Here is a 23,178-nt window from a genome sequence, read left to right as displayed (position 1 = left end):
TTGCACCTTGGCAATTCAGATTTGGTCCCTAGCAGCAAAACTACACATTCAACTGCAAGCTATGTACATTCCTTCAGCAGAGATTGTGATGGCAGACACCCTCAGCAGAACCTCAGCACCCTGTCATGAATGGATGCTTTATAGGGAGATGTTCTTGGATCTTATTCACAGGTGGGGTATTTCTCAGGCAGATCTGTTTGCCTCCTCCCAGAACAGATAGATGCCTCTGTTTTGCATCAGAAACCTACATCCACAGGCTTGGAAGGTGGATGCCTTCTGTTTTTCTTGGGCAAGGATGTCTCTATATGTTTTCCCCTCCTTCACATGGATTCAAAAAGTCCTTCTGAAGATCCAGAGGGACAAACCAAAAATCCTGCTGGTGACTCCCTTTTGGCCAAAACAGCATTGGTTTCTTCTACTACACATGTTAGCCAAGGGCAATCACCATTGGTAACCTCACTGATTCGACCTACTCACACAAGACAGGAGGTCCCTCATCCAACCTCAGGAGCTCAACCTCAAACTGACCCTATGGGTGATAGAATTTTGATCCCCTTCAGAAACCTGTATTCAGAGGATGTTCTCAATGTTCTGCAGGAGGCCAGGAAACCTAGTGCCAGGAGAAATTATGTATCAAAATAAATTTCTCCAGGTGGTGTCGCAAGAACAAACAGGACCCTTCTCTTGTTCCAGTACCCATGGCTGTTTCTTACTTGTGTGAGCATCTACATTCAGGACTGAAGTACTCTTCTGTAAAAGTGCATTTGTTAGTCATAACAGCCTTTGATACCTCCTTTGGCATCCAGGTTAGAGGTAAAACTCTTCTTATAAGGGGGTGCTTCATCAGAACCCCTCATAGACCGATCCCTTCATCATGGGACCTTAATTTTGTGGTTAAACTCACACAGCCTCCATTTGAACCAGCTCACTCAGCATCACTTAAGCGATGTACTTGGAAAACAGTACTGCTGGTGGCCTTCACATCCACCAGGAGGGTCTCTGAAATCCAAGCCCTTATGTATATTCCTCCTTACGTTATCTTCCATAGGGACAGGGTCTCCCTCAGGGCAAATCCTTCTTTCATGCCTAAGGTTATGAGCTGTCCTTAAGGCAGACCAATAATCTACCTGTTTTCTTCCCTCAACGTCCAAACTACTCAGAAAAAACTTTGCATTCCTTGGATGTTCATAGGCAACTAAGGTATTACCTGGACAAGACCACATCCATTAGAAAGTCTGACCACCTTTTTGTCTCCTTTCACCCTAGGGCCTTTGGTTAGGCAGTGTCAAAACAGACAATTACCTTATGGATTTCTAAGACAATCTCTTTTTGCTATTCCTTTCATGGAAAGGAATTGAATTCCAATATGAGAGCTCTCTCTACTAGGGCAGCTGCTTATTCAACAGCTTTTTTTAGGGGGGGTTGACTACTCTTCCATCCTGGAGGTGGCCACTTAGCCTTCTGTACATACTTTTACCAAGCATTACAAACTAGATTTAAATTCTAGAGCCAGAGCTGGGTTTGCAAGGTCAGTTTTACAAGGTCTCATTGACCCTGCCTCCCAGGATGCTACCTAAAGCTTTGGTACTCTCCCTACTGTTATGAATACTGCAACATGAGAATAGAAGGACATAGAATAGTTGTGTAAGAACTTACCATGACCTTAGATGTCCTCCATGTTGAAATATTCAGAACCCCCCCTTTATCCCCTCTTTCATTTGTTTATCCTTTCTTGTGTAGGATTTCCCTTTCTTCCTTACATCCAAACAGGGCACAACAAAAGCTGCTACATGCCTATATAATATACTTACCTACTTGACTGGTGGTATATGTGGGTCTGAAAAGCTTCCTTTTCTTCTTGTATCCTAGGGGTACTACTATATGTGGCAGTCAGTTCTGAGTTGGGTACATACAAACATCATTTTTATAGCCGACATCGGTTTATGGCTCTGACATGCAATGTTGCATGTACCCCTTATCCTAAGACTTTGGTATACTGGCCGGATGTCCGGTGCTGCAGGCAGCCACCTCCCTACCATTATGAATACTGCAACATGAAAGAGAAGGACATCTAAGGTTACATTAAGTTCTTACACAACTATTCTATGTAAATAATTGTTGGAAAAACATGATTTACTAAAAGTTCTACTAGAAAAACAATATTGGCTGTTGTCACATGAAATCAAAACATCTAAATATGGTACACCAGGCTCGGCATGGTAGTGTGTTTTGTTGTTCTTAACAAAAGGGCAGCTTGAAGCTCTTACAAAACAAAGTAGACTGGAAACTAGTTATATCACAGACAGACTTATAGTTCATAGGTCCATACTAGGCTATCTGCCCGAGGGCATTTGCAAGCCTAGCCCATCGTTTTGTGGCTTACGCCACCCCTTAAGTATGGGGAACTGTACCCGTTATTTTGCTGTGCCTCTGTCGAGCAGTGACACTTCTTCTTTCAACTTTTCCTGTTTGGGGTCACCAAAGTGGAACAACAGTCTGCAGAACGATTGGCAATGGAGTTTTACTGTGTCGAGTTGCCAGCCTGGCACCCAACATTCCACAGAAGGTGCACACTCACACCTAGGGCCAATTTAGAGTGTCCAATCCACCTTCAGCATGTCTTTGGAATGTGGGTGGAAACCAGAGCACCCAGATGAAACCCACATGACAGCAGGAAGGACATGCAGACTCCTGATCAATATTCTGTGGTATTCATTTGTCTGCCATTACAGAATGTTTAAAACCCAGTCACACTGTGCATTAGAGGACAGTCATTTCCTAGTCTAACCATTGGCCTAAAAATAACTTTTGCTGCCATAAAAAGAAATGAGAGCAGTTCAAAACCTTAAATCTAAAGAAGTATGAATTGTTTAACAACTACAGAAAATTCAAAAAAATTCAAAATCAGTTTTCTGCAACCAAGTCAAGATTTATCATTAGGAACATGTAAAGGATGCCACATTTCTGTTGCACAGATGCAGTGCACATTACCTCAATAACACTTGTCTGTACTGGAAAGCATTAGATTGTTGTAAGTACTGAAAAACATTTTATTGATGAACGTGTAGTATATTATATAATTCTCAACTGTTGTATGAATAAATACACAAGGACTGTTGCTAAGTGCATTTTTCACTAATCAAATACTGAATGTCACACTGTGTGTAAAACATTTCCCTTCTGTAACCAACGTTTTGCTGAAGGGGTCCTTGGACTCCATTTCACTTGTGCAGTAAAGACAGAACTAGCAATGAATGCCAATTATTCTGATACAAAAAAACTACAGATTTTCTGTTGAGTGCAGTAAAAGTTGAAGTACAATTTTTTTTTTTTTTTCCAGGAACCTGAAACATTTGAGGACATTGTTGTCACATTCACAGAAGAGGAGTGGAAGATGTTAAAAAAACATGATAAGGAGCTTTTCAGGGAAGTGATGGTAAATAACTATGAAACCATGGTTTCAGTAGGTAAGTGCAGACCATTTTATGACGTTAAGTCTGTAGTCTAGGAGTTTAAAGTGTATTATTAAAATGCTGCTTTTGGATATTTCCAAAGCTTACTTTATAGTTGGTTGGATGGTGAAGAAGGTCTGCCCTTCAGTATCTCAAATAGTCTTGACACAGTTAACATCTGTGTCTATGAATTTAACAAGGTCTCAAGTGACCCTTCCTCCTTTTCTCTGTCTTTTTTATTTGTACATTTCAAGCATTAAATCTTCTCTGGTTACAGATATTTTAGTTTTTTGCTATGAGAATTCACCACAATTTGAACGATGTTGCTTTCTTTCACTTTCTAAATTGTTCTCCTTTATTTTATGTCAGATTTGTTTTCTCTCTCTCTCTCTTTTTTTATGAAAATGGCAGCACCCCTACTACTAAATTTTCCACTCAGGGTAGTTAATACCCCTTTCCTCCTTCTCTATTCAAGGAGTATACGTTGTGATCCATCAGTATTTCTTCGTGAAAAAGTAGTCCTTTAATGTATGTTTCTAATGTGCAGTTTGACAGGGTATGAGTTGTTAGACATCTGTGCCCCATTTCAAAGATTAAACAGAGTCTTTTTCCTCATTTAAATGAGTTGTTCAGAATCACACAGTATTAAAATGGGATCCATACAGATCCCCAACGGCACTGTTTGCCGAAGCAGATATCACCGAACATACTTAACCAAAAGTGCTTTTCACTGAAGCAGCACTTTTGGATAAGTATGCTCGTTGTGCCGGTCACATCATGGTACAGTTAAGGGAAAATTCCCTTTTCCCCACTGTAGTACGACCTTGGAGTGAGAATATAAAAGTAGGGGGTGTGTGGGGGGGGGGGCAGGAGGGCTTGCCCTCCTGCATAAAAGAAGATTTATTGTTTTGTTTTTAACGAAAGCGCTTTTTCGATGAAAGTGCTTTCATTAAAGTGCGTTTGGTTATTGTGGATTCATACTATTGAACTTTCGTTCAATAGTCCTAGATACATTAAAATAGGGTGTCTCTTAATCAGTCCAGGTCTGAAAGACATAACACGTATACAACATAATCTCCTTTGTCATATTTGTAAGATAATAGGTAAATATTAGGCTAGATGTCCTTGTGGGCTATTTTAAGCTTAGTTAATATTCCTTTCAAAACTGAGAATCAAACCCTGTTTGTGAGGTAAACTCCTTAGCCATTATGCCAACTCCCAACACTGAAATGTGTATATCTGCATTTATCTTCAACTGTTCTTCACAACTAGGAAAAAAAACTTGGGTAGATCTTCTGTGTATAATTACAGCTGCAAATCCCCTTCCATCTTGTTAAGAGTCCCTCTGCTTTGAAATGCAGTATGTCTCTAGCCTCAAGTGTTGTTTTGTCACATTGCATCTGCCTTGAGGTAGTCATTATTTATTTATTACATATGTTAATAATTTCCCTGATCTTGTAGCATTTTCAGATGTACAACTGTTTGCAGAGGACGGCATGGTAATTATAAATTCTACAGTAGTACAAAAATGCATGATATTGCTGAGATGTGCATGGGGAAATTGGTAAACTGTGTGCTATGGCATGAGCCATTGGGGCTGATGTACTAAGACAGTCAACTAGCATACAGATGTCATGTGAAAAAACACAGATGTGAATGACTCACTAGTGCATCGTCACTTTTAGATAGTGAGTTGTTGACCTTGGACACACCAAATACAAATAATTACAGGAAGTACAGTCACTGACACTAGTAAATACTGCATGAGGTATAAATTCAGAAAACATCCTTACTTATATGCAAGATACATAGCTTTAATGCTAATTAGCTTGTTTGATTTGTATGGCATGATGTGTAGCTCCTAAAGTCACAGTTAGAATGTACACCGCATTTAGGCTAGACATATTATTTGGAATAAACAACTTTCTGTGTTATTAACTGACCATCTATATGTTGCATGGTGTCATAAGTGAAGAAATACATCTACATCAGTAAAGAAATCTATTTGCTTTCAAGAGTTCCTTTTTGGAACTAGAGGAGTATAATTCCAAGAGGAAATGTGTTCCTGATGCATCCCCTGTAAGGTTACCACCATTCCCTCTCTATGCAAGAAAGTCTCCAATTGTGTCCTGTGGGGAAAAAAAAACATGAAAAATGACAAATGTCATGGTATTTCAGTAGAAAAGTTGTTTTCTAATGTTCTACTAATAGTTTTGTATAAAAGATTTCATTTGCTCCAGAGACATCTTAATGTTATATGAACCAATGGAAATAACTCAAACTCTACAAGAGTGAGTTTTTATTTTAGTAAAAAAGTGAATTTTGGCCTTTTGCACTGGTTGTCAGTATGGGGTATCATAACAACCCATTTATTAAAAATTCATATAGAAACATTTTTATAAAATTGAACCCAGTATTTATATCTATCAAAGTAACCTATTTATATTCTTCTTCTTTACGCAAAAGGTTTTCCATAGCCACAATATAGTCATTTTGATTCATCAATATTAGTACCCCGCCCTTGTCAGCTTTCATAGCTCTTAACCCATGCATACTTTTAATATTGTTCAAAGCTTTCCTTTCAACGTTATTCAAATTATAAAAACGATATTCATTAGATATTTTCTGACTTAATAAGTTTCTGATATCATTCTCACAACTTTTTTCATAGGCTTTCAATGTACTATGTAGTGCAGGATTAAAACAAGATGGTTTGACAAAACATGCTTCCAATTTCATATCATCACATAAAAAATTCATATTAAGTTTCCTAGTAAAGCATTTCAAATCTAATATGCTATTCACAGTGCTAGCTCTTTGAGAGGATACAAAATTCAAACCAAGCTGAAAAACTTTTAGCTGCACTTCATTAAAAGTAAAACTAGACAGATTAAATATTTTACAAAGTCCACTCACATTAGAATTAAGCATTAGTCCTTTTTCTGCGTGTTCCTGCTTCTCGTTCTGTTCCGTTGTGCCTGTCCGTCGACCAGGGACCCCAAGCTTTTTGATGGTAAAGCAAGATGTTCAGATGGATTTTCATTAGCTGGATAAAAAGGCAGTTCTTCAACAGTGTCAATAAACTCGCCATCTTCTATGGAATTCATAGTTCACACATTTTTTGTACCACCAGATATGATTGTAAAAGTGTTGGTGTTGTTTATATTAGTGTTTGCACAGTATGTACAGCTTTTTATGTTGGAACGACTACCCAGGCACTACATTTGAGAATAAAGAAACATATGAGGGTGGTATAGAATAAAGAATATAGTTTGGATTGTCGTAATCACAACAAATATTTATTTTATGTACTTGAACAATTATATGAGAGGTGGGGACTTTCGAAATGGATTAGAAAAAAGAGAAACTTTTTGGCAAATAAAGTTCATAGCCGATGAACATCCAGGGCTGAATGGGGTAGTTAATATAAAATGTTTCCTAAAATATAGAAGACGTAAAGTGAAAACATATGAGGAAATTGAATAAAGTTTTATATATATTTATTTATCATGTTTTAACTTTAATTGTTAATTGGTTGCATTAATTAACTATGTAATTGGGTAATGAATGAGTGTATTTAAATGTAAGAGTTTTGTGGAGATGTTATTCCTTGTTTTCTGAAAAAGTCTTATCTGACGGAAAGTGGAGAAATAAAGTGTTTATGCTTAATTTCTTTTGGTTTCCTTGAATTTCCATTCCAGTTTGTAGTTAGACACTTCATCAGAACAGCAAATGTTTTAGCATACTAAATAAATACTATGGATAACAAATTGTGACATTAGAATTATAGACGTGTGTTGCAGTTAAAGACACACATGCACACCATTTCCAAAGTTTCAAACAAAATTCATGTACAAAAAAAGCAAATCATTTAAAATTCATAAAAGTAAAAATCTCATAAACCCGAGCATCTTGTAAATACAATGGCTAGAAATGTAAAGCGACAACTAAGTCCCGAAAATACAACTGTTCCTCTCCGTGATGAAATTTCAGAGCACATTTTATACTAATGTAGTCATTGAGACAGGGATGGTGGCTGACATTAAGTAATAACTGACTTTTTTATTTCACAGTATTCAATGTTTGCTTCAGAGAGTCGACACCTGTCCATTTGAACACTTAGCACTGACACACAACAAAAACATCCTGCTTCTAATGGTGTGCTTATATACTGCATTATTCCAATTTTTGATTTAACTGCTAAGACATGTTGGTAAACATAGTGGCTGCATTTTCGGATAGTTTTGCCAACATAAAATGCATCACATCTAGAGTATCATTTGTATTTACAATGCCTACACTGTTGTGAATGCAGTATTTATTTGTGCCAGATAATTTATCTAAGCAAATGAAATATGTCACTGTATATTCATTAATGTGTGTACAACATGATCGTTCTAGCCAGCTTATATATCCTTTTAACATTTTGAAGTTGTAATTTTTCTTTTTATAACATTTTGTTCAAGTTGAGTGCTCCTTTTGATCAACAATGGATAAACAGCGTTGCATCCCCTATCACCACAATGCTTCATTGGGCATTAAAATTTGTTGTTTACAACAATATCCTTAATTCTAGAAATGTCTAGTTTGCATGAGAAACACACGTGAACGTTGTTCCTGACTGACATAAACTTGTGCCTATTCCCATTTTTATTCATTAAAATGTGGAGAAAATAAATGTGTGCTTTGTATCCCTGGCCACTCTGAGGGTGTAGTGGGATAAATCCCATTTAGCCCAGGTTCACTTAGCAGCTTAGATGTCTGATGGAGTAGGATGTGAGACATGTGGGGGTCATGGAATTTCCTTGAGGTGACCCCTGGTGGAGGCTGCGGGTGTTGCATTGAGGAGGCCTAGCTCAAGGAGGAGTAAGGGAGGTGGGCATGGATAACCTGCCACAGAGGCAGGGCGATCTGACCACACCCACCCGTAAACTGTCACCATGATACCAAACTAGGACGCAGGAATAACTAGTATGATATAATGGAAATAAATGCACCAAAACATTAATTACCAAGACCCACAGGACACTCTTAGGTTCCATGACCAGCCACAGCTGAATCAGAGCAAGTTTAGAGGATCAACGAAGCTAGTCGACCAAGCATGGAAGTGGGACACTGTTCAGGGAGGCCACAGGATGATGCAAGGGGCAAAAAATAAATTAAAAAGAACAAAAATACATTTGCATCTATTATCCATAATATCTTTAGTCTTTTATCAAAGAAATTGAATTTATATCCTCTTTTTTAGAAATATACTGAGACTAATTCATGTACAGAATCATAAACCTAGATATCCTAATAATATAACTATACGTTGTAAAAAGCAAAATGGTATTTTAAATGCCAGCAGACAAAAAAAAATCAGAAATATTTGTTGGCATTGTAAAAATGCACACTTTGAATGCACTGCTTTCTTTTTAACAGTGCTAGATCTAATAAATAATTACGTAAATGTCTTTAAAACTTCTGTTACTAGCAGGGATGAATGCTGGATAGAATGAATGATGACCAAAAGTATATCTTTGGTATTCAACTTGGTAACAGCATTTGTTTACAATATCATGTTTCAAACCTACATTTATAGCTGTGACTGTAAAGACTGTTAATGTTTGATGTTGTCTGATTCCAGGTATGATTTAAAGCCTTTCAGTTAGGTCTATCTGGACTGTGTCTATCTACAAATGTAAAGCACGCAGTCTGTTGTTTCAAATGTCATTACAAGTCCACTTAAAGCATCTAAATATTTTAGGACGGAAATCTTGAAAAAGGTTGGTATGATTAAAACATTCCATGCATTAATAAATAATAAGCGTTGAATGACCAAAACTGTAGTCATAAATAGATTAGAGATGCCAACATGTTAGTGATGACGAGAGAGAAAATCTGAACATGCACACATATGGTATTCACATAAACATCTAGTTCAGATGTTTTAGCAGTACAGCCCCAGCTTTGTGGAACAAAGGGATAAAGCCCTGACTGCACCCCAGGTGACCTTAGTTTGATTATTGGCCCAGGAGATTGAACAGCCAAGTGAGCAGGAGAAGCATGACTTCTGCCAGGACATCTGTCTGGGTGAGGAGCTTGGTGGCTCTCAGCCTATGAAATCTGGCACTCTGGGGCAAAGGCATAAACATGCTGTTCCTGAAGCAACCAAGAGACCACGGGAGCCATGGGCATGACCACCCAAGCTTTTGATGGTAGCCCTTACGGGGGGGCTGCGTGGTAAAATGCATACATATGTAAAAGGGCATACATGGTTTTTGTGATGACATAGGTGTTGGTGTCATCACACATGGAAGAATAAAGGGTTATACGAAACAAACTCCCTTCATGGCTACCTGTGTGATGGCAAAGCCCTGGTTAATTCTTGCCTGATGGGGCACCATTTGGGCCCCAGTTGCTCTTGCCCTGGAGGAAATAAATGAGCACTACCGCTCCCAAACTAGCATGGAACAAATGTGCAGCTGATGCTGCACCTCGATGACCAGGACATGGGGGACAAAAGTTCGAACAGTAATTTAGTTTGTGAAGTACAGATTCAATCAGTTAGTGCTTTAGATGCCAGAGTGCAAGATGTTCATACAGAATACTTGTTCCAGTTAATAAAAGTGCTGGTGTGCAAATTTCAGAAGAAGTAAAAAGGCTTTTTATGGTTAGAATGGTTATAACGTCATTGTAGAAGCAGAAACATAAGGCTCAGAATGCTGAAGGTGTAATACTAGATGCTGATGACATTTGCAGAAATACTGGAATTTGAAAGCTGTCTGTCTAAAAGTTGAGCATCATATTAAGAGTCTCCTTGAAATGAGATCTACAATTTATGCTCCAAGAAAAGTTCTTGTTACACTCAGAAATAGAAGAGGAATTAAAGTACAGGGAAGCTACAGTTCCAGTGAAACAAAGTGACCTAACTGAATGGATTAATTATAATGCAGCAGTAAAACAAGAGAGTAAATTGATGTGTCTGTATCATCAAGATGTAAGAGAGGACCAAAAGGGAGCATTCTGTGCTTCAGACAATAAAAGTGGTAACAACCATGTTTAATTCTGGGTATGTTTCTGTAACACTAACCAAGTGCAGTAGTAAGTTAAGCTAGATAAAACTAGTTCTAAATTGTGTACATCCAGTACACCTCTTGACAGAGATAAATTTTTGATGTAGTCATTTAGAATCTTATCAACTCCAGATGTGTTCTAGGTAATTGTAAAACAGCTGGATTGAATAAGATGTTTAAAACCATGCAAAAAGTATTTGCAAAATTTGTGCAACTTCATTCAAGTACATAAGCCATATTTTGCCATCATGTCATCAAAAGGACTTAATTCACATTTTAAGAATGGAAGAGCAGTCATAAACATGTAAATAACCCATGACAATTCAGCTGTTTCATCCAAGTGTATTCCTAACTTATCAGATGTCACAGTACCACTAGGAAGCTTCTAGATATTGATCTACAAATATTTTGGTCAGCAGCATAAGTCAAGAGGTTTCATATGCCAAAGCATCTGGGTAGTGTACCATCTGAACACAAAGAGTGTGATGTGCCCGGACCTACTATGTTCCATATAGATAAACACCAGGACATATGGTCATTGTGAGCCTTATTACAGGAAGGCAGACCAGTAATGTGTGGGATAACAGCTTTGAAAAATTCTGACAACATTATGCTTTAATCAAGTAGTTTTTGTTTTCAGGAAATTTCAATATTGCATATGTAGCCAAGGAATAATAGTGGAATTTAATAATATGCCATTACATACTTAAAATATTACTACATAAAGCACCTGCAAAAGCACCTGCAAAACTCCAGAGAATATTCCTTTCATTACAGAAGTATGACCTATAAGTTCAGTATCTACAGGTAGGATAATGCATGTAGCTGATGTGTTGAATATCTTAGTGTTAGAAAGATGTGCTAATGGTTTAGGTATACACGTACTGTGCATTGTTACTCAACTGCCAGTGTCTTCTGAGAAGCTGCAAGGTTTTGCTTAAGTAAGAAGTGGAGTCTGAATTTTATTTAATTTTAGTGTCAGTAAACAATGGTTGTTTTGCTGGTTGTCGATTTGACAATATATACCAAACTGCATTTTTCAAAGCTGCATCACAACCTGCAAGTAAAAAAACAAATCTGGAATTAATTGCCCTCCCCGAAAATATAGAACTGTTGCTATTTCATTGTTTACTACACCTGAAAAGATATGGATAAACTAGATTTTTTTTCTGTTCTGTATCTGAACTGTTTTGCTTTCCCAAAGAAATTGGAGAAAGTTATGGATACTCTAGTTCAGACCAGCAAAAATGTAAGGAAAGATATTATGGCTGTTCAAGAAAGTAAATTAGTGCAGTTACTAGTAACATTTAGTTAGACTTGAGGAGCAATTGAATATGATAGCCACTGTACTGACCACCTCAAAGACAATGCTACCTCTAAAACAGAAGGTAGCTGATGACATTGAAATGGGTCTATGTCAGACCATCAAATGGCCACATTTTCAAATGCCATCTCATCGACAGTGTGGGCCGTCACACCACCCACACTTCACTAATTATATATACTTACTCTCAGATCACACTACAGTGAGGAAAACGGCAAATTTCCTGATCCCCACTGTAATTTGATTTCAGTCAGAATGGTTCGATGGCTTGCATTGTCGACAAGATGATATGTTCGACAGTGTGGCCATTCGATGGTCTGACATAGACCCCATTGAAACATATCTATGTGCTTTTGAGAAGTATTCCATTCAGAAAAAATTGTTCATTCTTACTGGGCCAACATTTTATTCACACAGCTTACAAGTGACGCACTGTACTCCTATACGAGCATGGAAATTACTGAGTACATTGATTACATCAATCGTCAAAAGATGAAAAAATTACTAGCTATTGCCGGTGTGTCTTCTGAGACGTAACCAGTTGTATTTCATAGGCTCATGGGATCATAGGAAATTACTAGGCTATCAACCCGGAGGTCATTTTAAGCCTAGATGTTTCATCCCAATGTAGTACCATAGAAATGCTAGTCAATACCCAAGATCGCATCTCGTGATGACCGCCCATGTCCAGCAGGGTGGGCTCTATCCCTGGTAAGAATGTACGGTGCCCCATCCATTCATCCAGGTTCCTCTTGAATAGTGTCATAGAGGTGCTCTGTTTCACATCAATTGGTAACCTGTTCCAAAGACACGGCAGTCGCTGGGAGATAAATCTCTCCTTCCAGCATGTCCTGTTTAAGTCACAGGCCATATTTAGGTCCCTGGAATGGGTAGGCTTAGTCCCATTTGATTTACTGTCATAAAAGAACATTTCATACAAGTAAAATGTAATAGCATAAGTGTCTGATCTAAAGAATATTTTAAGTTTATAGTTGAAGCCAGAAGTAAAAAGTAGAGTAAAAGCAGAACGATAAGACGTTCCAACGATAGATTCAGAAGTGCCACGCCTTAGTTAGTCATGCATGCTAATGAGTTTTGCTGAGTGACTCTAAAAGTGCTAATAAATTGGTGCTGACGGAAAGCTGCTAGGTAAGGCAGCATTGTTTAAAACTTAGCAACCTAAGTCTGTAATTAAGATTGCACAAGTTTCTCTGAACACACAAAAAGCTATCAGCAATTGAAATAGTGCATTTTAACTATGAGAAGATGGAGCACACTGCTGAATGTTGTTAGTTACAGCATTCTTATTACTATATAAATGCAGTGTGATTTTTCACAAGCATGTTGGTATTAATAATACAAATCTTATGCCTAGCAAATGTAGGATTTCTTCCCAACATGCTGATAATGACAGAGTAGCAGTAGAGTGTGATAGAGTAGCGGCTTTAGTAGTACAACCAGCAATTTTTTCTCTGTGCCACCAGTATTTAGCTAAATGAATGGTTTTAGTGTGGAATTGAAAGGGCTAGTAGAGTCTGGAAGGATAGTCACACTTAGCAAAAACACATATGTCTGCAAACAGAGAATGTATAACAAGAGACTGGTGGAAATGTATGTTCATGGAGATAAGGCAAAGCATTACATCCTGTAACTTTGGTGCCTAGTCCAACACATGATATAACTGGTCAGTACTTCTTGTGGGTCAAGATACTGCAGAAATTATGAGGGGGGGCACAGTCACATTCTCTGTGGTGTGAATATACCAGGTCTATGTTCAGCTACTGAATGCTAAAAAACCTGAACCGCACAACAGCTTAAGTAAAACAGCAAAATTCACAAGTATTGAACAATGGTAACATCAAAAAGTAAAACACCGATTGCCCATAGTCAAACAACCAAGGTGAGTGGGCTGTGACCCTCACACCCCCCTAACTATATATACCAACTCCGAGATCTCACTACAGTGGGGAATAGGGCAAATTGAAAATGTTTCCCTTCACTTACCTAACGCATTGCATTACTTCCTTTTTATGGCCAAATCTGCTATTCAGTGTATTTTTTCTGCATTGCCATTGCTCGATAATTGTCCCTGGACCATTTCCATTTTTACATTCATTATTACATGATTCATGTTTTTTCGTATTCAGTAGCTGAACATGGACCCAAATATACCTCTAATAATTTTGTTGATTTTTGTATTTGGGGGGGGGGGGGGCAACAACCTAACATGCTTTTAAAAATACATAGCCTTGATAAAGAAGAAAGGATAGGGTGAAAAAAATTCAAAAAGAAAATCTAGCTTTGGTTGGAAGGTATGGAAGAACCTGAGTGTTCTCAGATGCCTATTACCCTAGTTACTAAGTTAGTGAAAGAAGTCAGTGCAGAAACTGAAAAGGAAGATTCTGTAGTATGTGCTAGGGACCTTTGTAGTTGGGAAGATCCTGCAGTATGTGGTAGAGGGACCTTTGCTGAAAGGAAGATCCTGTAGTATGTGGTAGGGACCTTTGTTGGAAGGAGGATTCTGTAGTATGTGGTAAGGACCTTTGTCGGAAAGAAGATCCTGTAGTATCTGGTGGGGACCCTTGTCGGAAGGAAGATCCTGTAGTATCTGGTGGGGTCCTTTGTCAGAAGGAAGATCCTGTAGTACGTGGTGACGACCTTTGTCGGAAGGAAGATCCTGTAGTATGTGGTGGTGACCTTTGTTGGAAGGAAGATCCTATAATATGTGGTGGCGACATTTATCGGAAGGACGATCCTGTAGTATGTGGTGATGACCTTTCTCGGAAGGAAGATCGTGTAGTATGTGGTGGTGACCTTTGTCGAAGGAAGATCCTGTAGTATGTGGTTGCAACCTTTTTCGGAAGGAAGATCCTGTAGTATATGGTGGTGACCTTTGTCGGAAGGAAGATCCTGTAGTACGTGGGGGACCTTTGTCAGAAGGAAGATCCTGTAGTATGTGGTGGGGACCTTTGTCAGAAGGAAGATCCTGTAGTATGTGGTGGTGACCTTTGTTGGAAGGAAGATCCAGTAGTATGTGGTGGCGACCTTTGTTGGAAGGAAGATCATGTTGTATGTGGTGGCGGCCTTTGTCAGAAGGAAGATCCTGTAGTATGTGGTGGGGAAATTTGTCGGAAGGAAGATCCTGTAGTATGCGGCGGGGACCTTTGCGAGAAGGAAGATCCTGTAGTATGTGGTGGGGACCTTTGCCGGAAAGAAGATCCTGTAGTAAGAGGTGGGGACCTTTACGGGAAGGAAGATCCTGTAGTATGTGGTGGAGACCTTTGTCGGGAGGAAGATCCTGTAGTTTGTGGAGGGACCTTTGTCAGAAGGAAGATCCTGTAGTATGTGGCGGGGAACTTTGTGGGAAGGAAGATCCTGTAGTATGTGGTAGGGACATTTGCGGGAAGGAAGATCCTGTAGTATGTAGTGGGGACCTTTGTCAGAAGGAAAATCCTGTAGTGTGTGGCGGGGACCTTTATCGGAAGGAAGATCCTGTAGTGAGTGGTGGGACCTTTGTCAGAAGGAAGATCCTGTAGTGTGTGGTGGGGACCTTTGTCGGAAGGAAGATTCTGTAGTATGTGGCGGGGACCTTTGTCGTAAGGAAAATCCTGTAGTGTGTGGTGGGGACCTTTGTCGGAAGGAAGATCCTGTATGTGGTGGGGACGTTTGTCAAAAGGAAGATTCTGTAGTATGTAGTGGAGACCTTTGTCAGAAGGAAGATCCTGTAGTATGTGGGTGGGGACCATTGTTGGGAGGAAGGTCATGTAGTATGTGGTGGGGACCTTTGCAGGAAGGAAGATGCTGTAGTATGTGGTAGGGACCTTTGTCCGAAGGAAGATCCTGTAGTATGTGGTAGGGAACTTTGCGGGAAGGAAGATCCTGTCGTATGTGGTAGGGACCTTTGTTGGAAGATTCTAAATATTAAACTAATGAAAGATAAATAAATAATGGCCTAGACTTCCATCTCTAAAAATCTTATATCTCTGTTGCCTCAGCTAAGTACCCTTCAAGGTTTTGTTGTTGAGGAAAAGGTAATGAAAATTCTCTGTGGGGCACATGAAGGATGTCAGTGGGACACAGACACACAAACAGTAATAAAGTAAATAATAGAAGAAAGGGAACCCAAAGAGATTCCTAGGTTAAACTCTGTAAGGTCAAAACATAGTGATACTCCAAAAAAGGACTCTCAGCAGCAGATATTTAAAAAAGAGAAAAGTAAGTCTTATAAAAGTAAAGGAGCTGCCATAACCAAAAACAGAAGGAAGTCAGTGGCATGACCTGACTTTTGTAGACAAATGAATAAGCGGAGAAGAAGAAACCTCTAAGGCTAACTTTGAGTCCAAATTGGACACATCCACTGAGAACAAGGCCTTCTTCACATATGTCTGTAATCTCAAAGGTAACTCCCCTAATCAACACTGAACTGGTGGTCAATAACACCACATACACAAATCTCATAGATATAGCCAACCTGCTGGCAGACAGGTTCAGTCTTTAATGCCCTCTCAAGGGCAAAAAAAAATAGTCTCTATGGGACCCGATAACATCCCTGGCTGTATCCTACATGAACTCAGGTGTGAGCTGTCAGCTCCATTAGGCACCCTATTCAACCAAAGTTTGAGCACCAGCTTCTTCCCAGCTAAATGGAGGATGGCCACTGTCATCCCTTTTCACAAAGGTGGAGCGTCCACTGACCCAGGCAATTATAGGCCCCTCCGCTAACTAACCTGATCTGCAAAGCCATGGAATTCATTATCATGGACCTTATAAACAAGGACATTGCAACCTCCAAACGCTTGACCCCACACAGTTTGGCTTTGTCAAAGGGAGATCATGCCTGTTCAACTTGGTCAACTTCTTCAAAACAGTCACCAAAGCCATGGACGAGGAGAAGATGACCTAGCCAAAGCTTTCAACACTATTCCCCACTCGGACATAATAGATACTCTCTCAGCTAGGCATCAACCCATATGTTACCAGATAGGTATCTGACTGGCTCACTGATAGAACCCACTCATTCAAAATAGGGGAAGCCAGCTCTAGTAGTAGACCTATAACGAGCAGTGTAGCACAAGGATTAGTCTTGGGGGCTCTACTGTTTGGGATATACTTTTTTGAGGTGCAAGCTAAAACCAATGATCTGTGGCTGATCAAGTCTGCAGATGACTGCAAGCTGGGCACTGTCTTAAATTCCCCTAGTGATGTGAATATCTTCCAAGATGGCCTTACCTGAACTAATGACTGGTGCCAGAAGCATGGCCTCAAACTGAATGCCTAGAAATGCATCATTATCCCCTTTGGGGAAAATTGCATCCCCACTAATTATCACATTCATAACAACATTGACCACCACATTGCCTCCGTTGTACAGAAGGCTTTCTATGTGTTCCACCTAATAAATAAGGGTATTTTCATCCAAGAACAAGGAGGTCATAACATCCCTGTATTCCTCCCTTATCAGACCCATTATTGAGTACAATGCCCACTTCGGCATGTACCATGCCAAACACATGCAGCAGCTGGGGAGACCATAGAGGTTCCTGACCAGGAAAATCCAGTGACTTAAAAACCTATCCTATACAGATGGGCTAAAAGCCCTATCCCTCTACTCAGTCTCATACAGACTGCTCAGAGGTGACCTGTGTCTGGCATACATGACCATCTCAGACCCAGCCTTGATGGAGTTGCTGCATATCCGTAAGTCAAACTCCACTCATGCAACCCGTATGCAAGGCCTTTACCTGATCTGTGACATTAATAGAACTTGTTGGCAGGATAGATTTGTGTCCCAAAGACACCCCCATATGTGGAATAGACTCCTCTCCATGTCAAGCAGAGTACCTCTCTAGCTCTCTTTAAGAGCAACCTGGAAGACTGGATGGAAAACAGAAAATGCACCCCTGGGATCCCACCTGTGTCCCTGCTAGAAAGGGGAAACGGGTGCTGAGTTTGAAGGAACATGGATGAAATTCTTGGCTAGGCTTATAAGGGCCTCCAGACCAATAGCCTAGTATCATCCTATGAACCTATGAACCTATGCCTGTATTCATAGCAGAAGAGGCTGCATTCTCGATTTCATGTCAGTGTGGTGACAAAAGTGCTCCTGACTTGGTGGATTTGTGGAAAAGCAGTGTGGAATATTTTTTTTTCTCTTCTCTACCCTGTGTAATTCTGTCTGTCTGCTCAGTGCCCCTAGTCATCACCAGGTCTACATACTTCTCTTTCCTCCCCAGGGACTTCTCCAAGTGAGCATGGCCAGCATAGTCCTTAAGGGCTTCCAGGAAGGGGTGATGCTGGCAATTGCTTCTGCTTGTTGAGGGCAGTTATGCCCTATCCTTATTTCCCCAACCCTATGTTCATTGGAATATCTGAGGGCTATTCCCACTCCATGGACTTCAGAGAGCATTTTTGAAGAACAGCCCACCCACCCCAGATGGACACAACCATCCCTTCATGCCAGCATTTCAGACACCCTAACCACTAATTGAACTCTGGTTGCCTGGGCCATAGTTAGGGTTATCTCCCTTATACTCCACAACACTGGTGAGCAATGAGATTCATTTTAAAAAAAAACAGTGGGCACTCCACATATTAAGCAGAGCCAGAGAAAATATAGCTATAATAGAAGGAGAAATAGATGAGCAGGAGGGCCTCATTCCATATGCAATTTTTGAGCTGAAGAATAATCTGCCGTACATGGTAAACGGAGACGAGGAGCAAATACTGCATCAGCTGCTAGACTTAAAATCTTCTAGGGAACTTGTGATAAAAGAGGTGCATAGCCTATTTTGGGTGGATACTAAAGGATGAACAAAACCAAAGCTACAATGCTTGAGATTTTATTGGACCCATCTAATGAAAAGTTATTAATAACTTCCAGTCAGCATGCTCAGATTGTCAAATGGCTGCACCACTCACTGGATTCAGAAGCCTGCTGATACCAGTCACATCTGTGGAATAGAGGTATATGCCATAATGCAGGTAAGTCAAGTTAGACTAGTGGTTCTGCTATCTGTAGGAGCTGGCCATAGAGGATCAGACTAAGAGGCCATTGCTGTCTTGCCCATTCAGGGGGAAGGATGAGGAACTAGTTCACTACAGAGCAACTCTTAGTAGATGCTCTCTGTTTTCACTTAGTATAGCTCAGTGCCAGGTTAGCCCATGCTACCATGAATGCATAGCCATGAGCAGTGAAGGGGAATATAGCATGTGAAGGCATGCTTCCCCTCAAGCGATATGAATTGCAGGCTGGCTGTAGCCACAGAGGTGGTAGCAGGGGAAGAGGGTATGTTGGCCTCCTCCAGGATCAGCAAGTTTGGCTACATCCTACTGCCTGACTCTCACTGGTGACCAGAGGGCTGACATGGAGATCCTGGGCAGGGAGAAATGTCCAATAATGCTGTCACCTAGTCTTGGAATACCTGGCTTCCATTTCTGCAGATTGAATGGATCAAGTCAGTGATGGCAGAGATTCCGTTGGGCAAGGTCCTGGAGAAGTAAAAGAAAAAAAAAGTGTACTTTTATCTATGCCTCTCACTGAGGTCCCATTTGATCAAGTGGTTGTGAATCCTGTAGGGTCATTGGTAAAAATCTAGTAATGGTTATCAATGCATTCTAGTGGTTACTGAGTATGCCGCTATGTTTCCTGAAGCAATACATTTGTACAAATCTAATACAGTGGCCAAAAGCTGTTTCCATGGTAGAAATCCATAAAGAAATATTCACCGACCAGGGACCTGTGTTTGTTTCTTGTTTAAGGCATTGGCTTTGCCAGTAAGAGTTATGAACTTCAGAGTACCAGTCTCAGATTAGAAGTTTTTTTTTTTTTAAGTGCTTCACTAAATTCCATGCTAAAAGGGCTATGGAGCATGAAGGTAAGAACTGGGATCAGTTATTCCCTGCTACCTTTTAGCCATAAGCTTAAACAGGATTTAATCCTATTCGAGTTAGTATAAGGTGGACATTCGCTTCTTGCTGAATGAAGCAAATGAGTCTTCGGAGGAGGAGGAGAAAACCTTCTTTAAAAGTGTGATAGTACACTTTAAAAAAAACTTGTTTTGATAGGCTATAAATTGTTATGGTAATAGTTAAGGAATGTAAATAAAAGGCATAAGAGATGAACAGAAGGTGCACAATAAAAATTCCAGGCCAATAAAATGGGAAAAAGTTTTACTATTAGTTCTTTTTGCTGAAAGTAAGTTCCTAGTAAGATAACAAGGATCCTTTAATGTGTCAGAGAAAATCAGCAAAATGAGCCACAAAATAAGACAAACTGGAAAGACATAACTGGGCTAGCTGTCAGTGTACTGTAGCTAGGGTGGGGCAAGAGGGGTAACTACCCCAGGCACAAAGTGTTAAGTGTTGAGGCAGAGCAGTCAGCCAATCCACATCTCTTGAATGCAATAACGGCTTTTAAAAGATGATATTTCATTTGCAGTCAAACCCGAGTGCTGTAATGATCAGTTTGTGGTCTTAACTGTAGCAGACTGCTTGCTACTGTGCTACAGTTTAAAAGTAAAAAAAAAAAAAGAAAATCTCTCTCTTTTTTTTTTTTTTCTATTTAAGTACAAACCTGAGTGCTGTAGTGCTCCATGCAGGCAGGGTACACACTTGCAACTATTTGCTACATTGGTAGAGATCTAGGAAAAGTAAGGAGACTATGTAACCAGCATTGCAAGTCCTGTTTACTGTGTCCATAAAGGATTTGAGTGCAGTGCAGGTACTATGACCTGGCCTGAAGCCATGCTGTGTGAGAGAAAGTATCTGGTTTTGGACAAGATAGTTAAGAAGTTGAGTGTGAATACATTTTTCTAATATTTGGGAGATAGAGAGGATAGCGATGGGTCAGAAATTGGAGATATCAGAGTTGTTGCCACCTTTATGGAGTGGAAGAACAAATTCTTTCTTCAATATGTTTGATATACTGGACTCCTGAATAGATCTATTGAGGAGTACGCTGATAGGATAGGCAACGGAGTTTGCAGATAGTTGTAGAAATTCAGCAGGTAAATTGTCTGGTGTGTTAGAACAAGATTTGAGGTTATGAAGTAGTTTTTTAAAGTGGAAGTTGGTAAAGGTGAAAATGAGAATAGAGGAGTAATAGAGGAGCATTAAGTGGGAAGTTCAGATGGGCAGGGGTCTACAGGTGGAAAGGGAGTGGTGAGTTTAGCTATGGCGTCAATAAATTATGAATTGAAGAGCGAGGCTACCTCAGTGGGAGTTTTATCTGGATTAGGACAAGGATTGTTATTTTTACCTGGATGGAGTTAGGGAATTGATTGTGCTCCAAAATTTCTTTGGGTTTAGTTTGTGTTGGTCTTGAAGGCTTAGGGAGTGTTCTTTTTTATTATTTTTAATCACTAATCGTTTTGCCTGGTTGCATGAATGTTTATATTGAATGAGGTTGTTATAATTAAAGATCGTGAAATAAGTATTGTTTCAGGTTTTGATCTTAGCCAAAGTGTTTTTTGCAGTACCTTCTTCAATTCGTGTGGAGTTGCATGTGGTAGCATATATCTAAGTGTGACTGTAGATTCTTTTTTTATTAGACCCATTGCTTCTACTACTTTGGAACTGTCTGAATGTCCTTTTTCATATTTCTTGTTTCTGTCTGCAAATCCTGATGTTTTATGATTTTGTGTCCCTGTACATAAGACACTGTAATGACTAGGTGTTACAATTTCAATGATCAATGCTATGTTTACCTTTTTTCATGACTGCTGTATTTGGTTTTCTTGCATCTATTTTTTTTTTAATTGTTGATAATGGGTGATCCCGTGTGATGTACACTTTGTCATTCTCTACAACGCTTTGTGGTTCAAGTTTCCATTGATTCACAACTTCTTCTATATTGTAGTGTTTGCATAATTCTCAATGCAACAGTCTTGCCGCATTATTCTACCTTTCGGTGCACATGCCCTCTGCCTTGAGTGTATCGCACCCAGTAAAAAACTGAGACTGTTTCCAATTTTTTTTTTTTTTTTTTACAGAACCTACATTTGTCTGTTTCTCCCACATGTTCAATGGACTTTGTAAGCCACCATGTACATAGTCCACTATCCTGAGCTGCCGTTATTAACCTTTTATCTTTTGGTTCAACTCTCCTCTCCTTGGTCATTGGATGAACTCATAGTGAGGCTAGACATGCAAGATTTATAATCCCCCTCCCAAGAGTTGACCAAGGAGCAATGGCAAATTCCCTTCTCCCCTAAAGCCAAACATTAGATGGCATTCTCCACCCATTAACTTGTTTTGCATTTTACTGTCATACCTTTTTGGATTTCAAAGGTTCTGAATTCTCATGCCAGGTAATAAGCTGTACACTTTGATGACATAGTAACTTATTCGTTGGATTGGAAGTCAAGAAGTCATGTTTATCCGAACTATAGGCTATGCTGGATTCTTTAAGACAGGAAAGGGTTACCGTTAATGCTGTCAAAAGTAAGTTTTTGTATGACACTAGCCAGATACTTAAGATATCTAATTTGGAGAGAGATAATTGGACTCTCAACAGACAAAACAAAAGATGTCAAAAACTAACCTCTACCTAGTACCAAACAAACTGAAGCATTTTTTTGAGTTGGCAGGGTAGTGTAGGATGTCTGTGACCAAATTTGCTACTGTAGCTTGTCCTTTAACAGATATTACGTAAGGTAATGTGCCCATGCAAATAAGGTGGACCATAGAAACTGATGAGGCTTTTATCCACTTGAAAGCTCTCATGTTCAGAGCTAGTGTTAGTTGCCCTTGATTTAAATAAACCCTTTGTGTACACTGATGGACTTTATGTAGGTTTAGGACCTGTGCATCTCGGGAAGTAGATGGTGACAATCACATATTCTGCTACCTTGGCAGAAGGTTAAGTCAGGCTGGTGTAAGAAACTCCACAACAGAGCAAGAACGTCTTGCTCCTAAGTGTTCAGTAATTTCTCTACGCTGTTTTTTATTAAGGTCCAGACTCACTTTGGTAAGTGGGCATGCACCTCTACAGTGGTTATATGATCAAAGGATGCAATGCCAGGTTATATAAGTGAACTGTGTAACTACAGCTGTTTCGTTTTATGACTGGATATAGGCTTTGCATTAGTCACATTAATGGTGGTGGGTAATCCAAGTTCATAACCTGTACCTGTGGTATAGTGGCTGTTTAGTGGGTCAGAAATTTTATTTCAACATACTGTATATTCTATATGTTATGGTAAAAACCTTTTAGTTGCACATTTAATCAGTGCAGTATGGTAGCAAAAGCATTTAACAGTAGAGGTAATGCAGAACACCTGAAAATCATTGATCAAATGGACTGAAAGCCCACAACATTACAGGTATTTGTATCTCGTGGGAGACT

At 39.6% G+C, this 23,178-nt stretch overlaps 1 protein-coding gene across 1 annotated transcript in view; it reads left to right on the top strand.

Annotated features, from left to right (window-relative positions):
- The window catches only part of LOC122814368 (zinc finger protein 729-like), a 600,102-nt gene that overhangs the window by 71,428 nt on the left and 505,496 nt on the right, over window positions 1–23,178 (top strand). The window contains exon 5 of the mRNA XM_044086953.1: window positions 3,341–3,467. Within this exon, the coding sequence (XP_043942888.1) occupies window positions 3,341–3,467 (127 nt within the window). The remainder of the gene's footprint in view (window positions 1–3,340; window positions 3,468–23,178) is intronic.

The sequence above is a fragment of the Protopterus annectens genome, chromosome 10.part0 (assembly GCF_019279795.1).
Source record: "Protopterus annectens isolate FY-2018-M chromosome 10.part0, PAN1.0, whole genome shotgun sequence".
In the NCBI taxonomy this organism is placed as follows: Eukaryota; Metazoa; Chordata; order Ceratodontiformes; family Protopteridae; genus Protopterus; species Protopterus annectens.
This window is presented reverse-complemented; position numbering and strand designations above follow the sequence as displayed.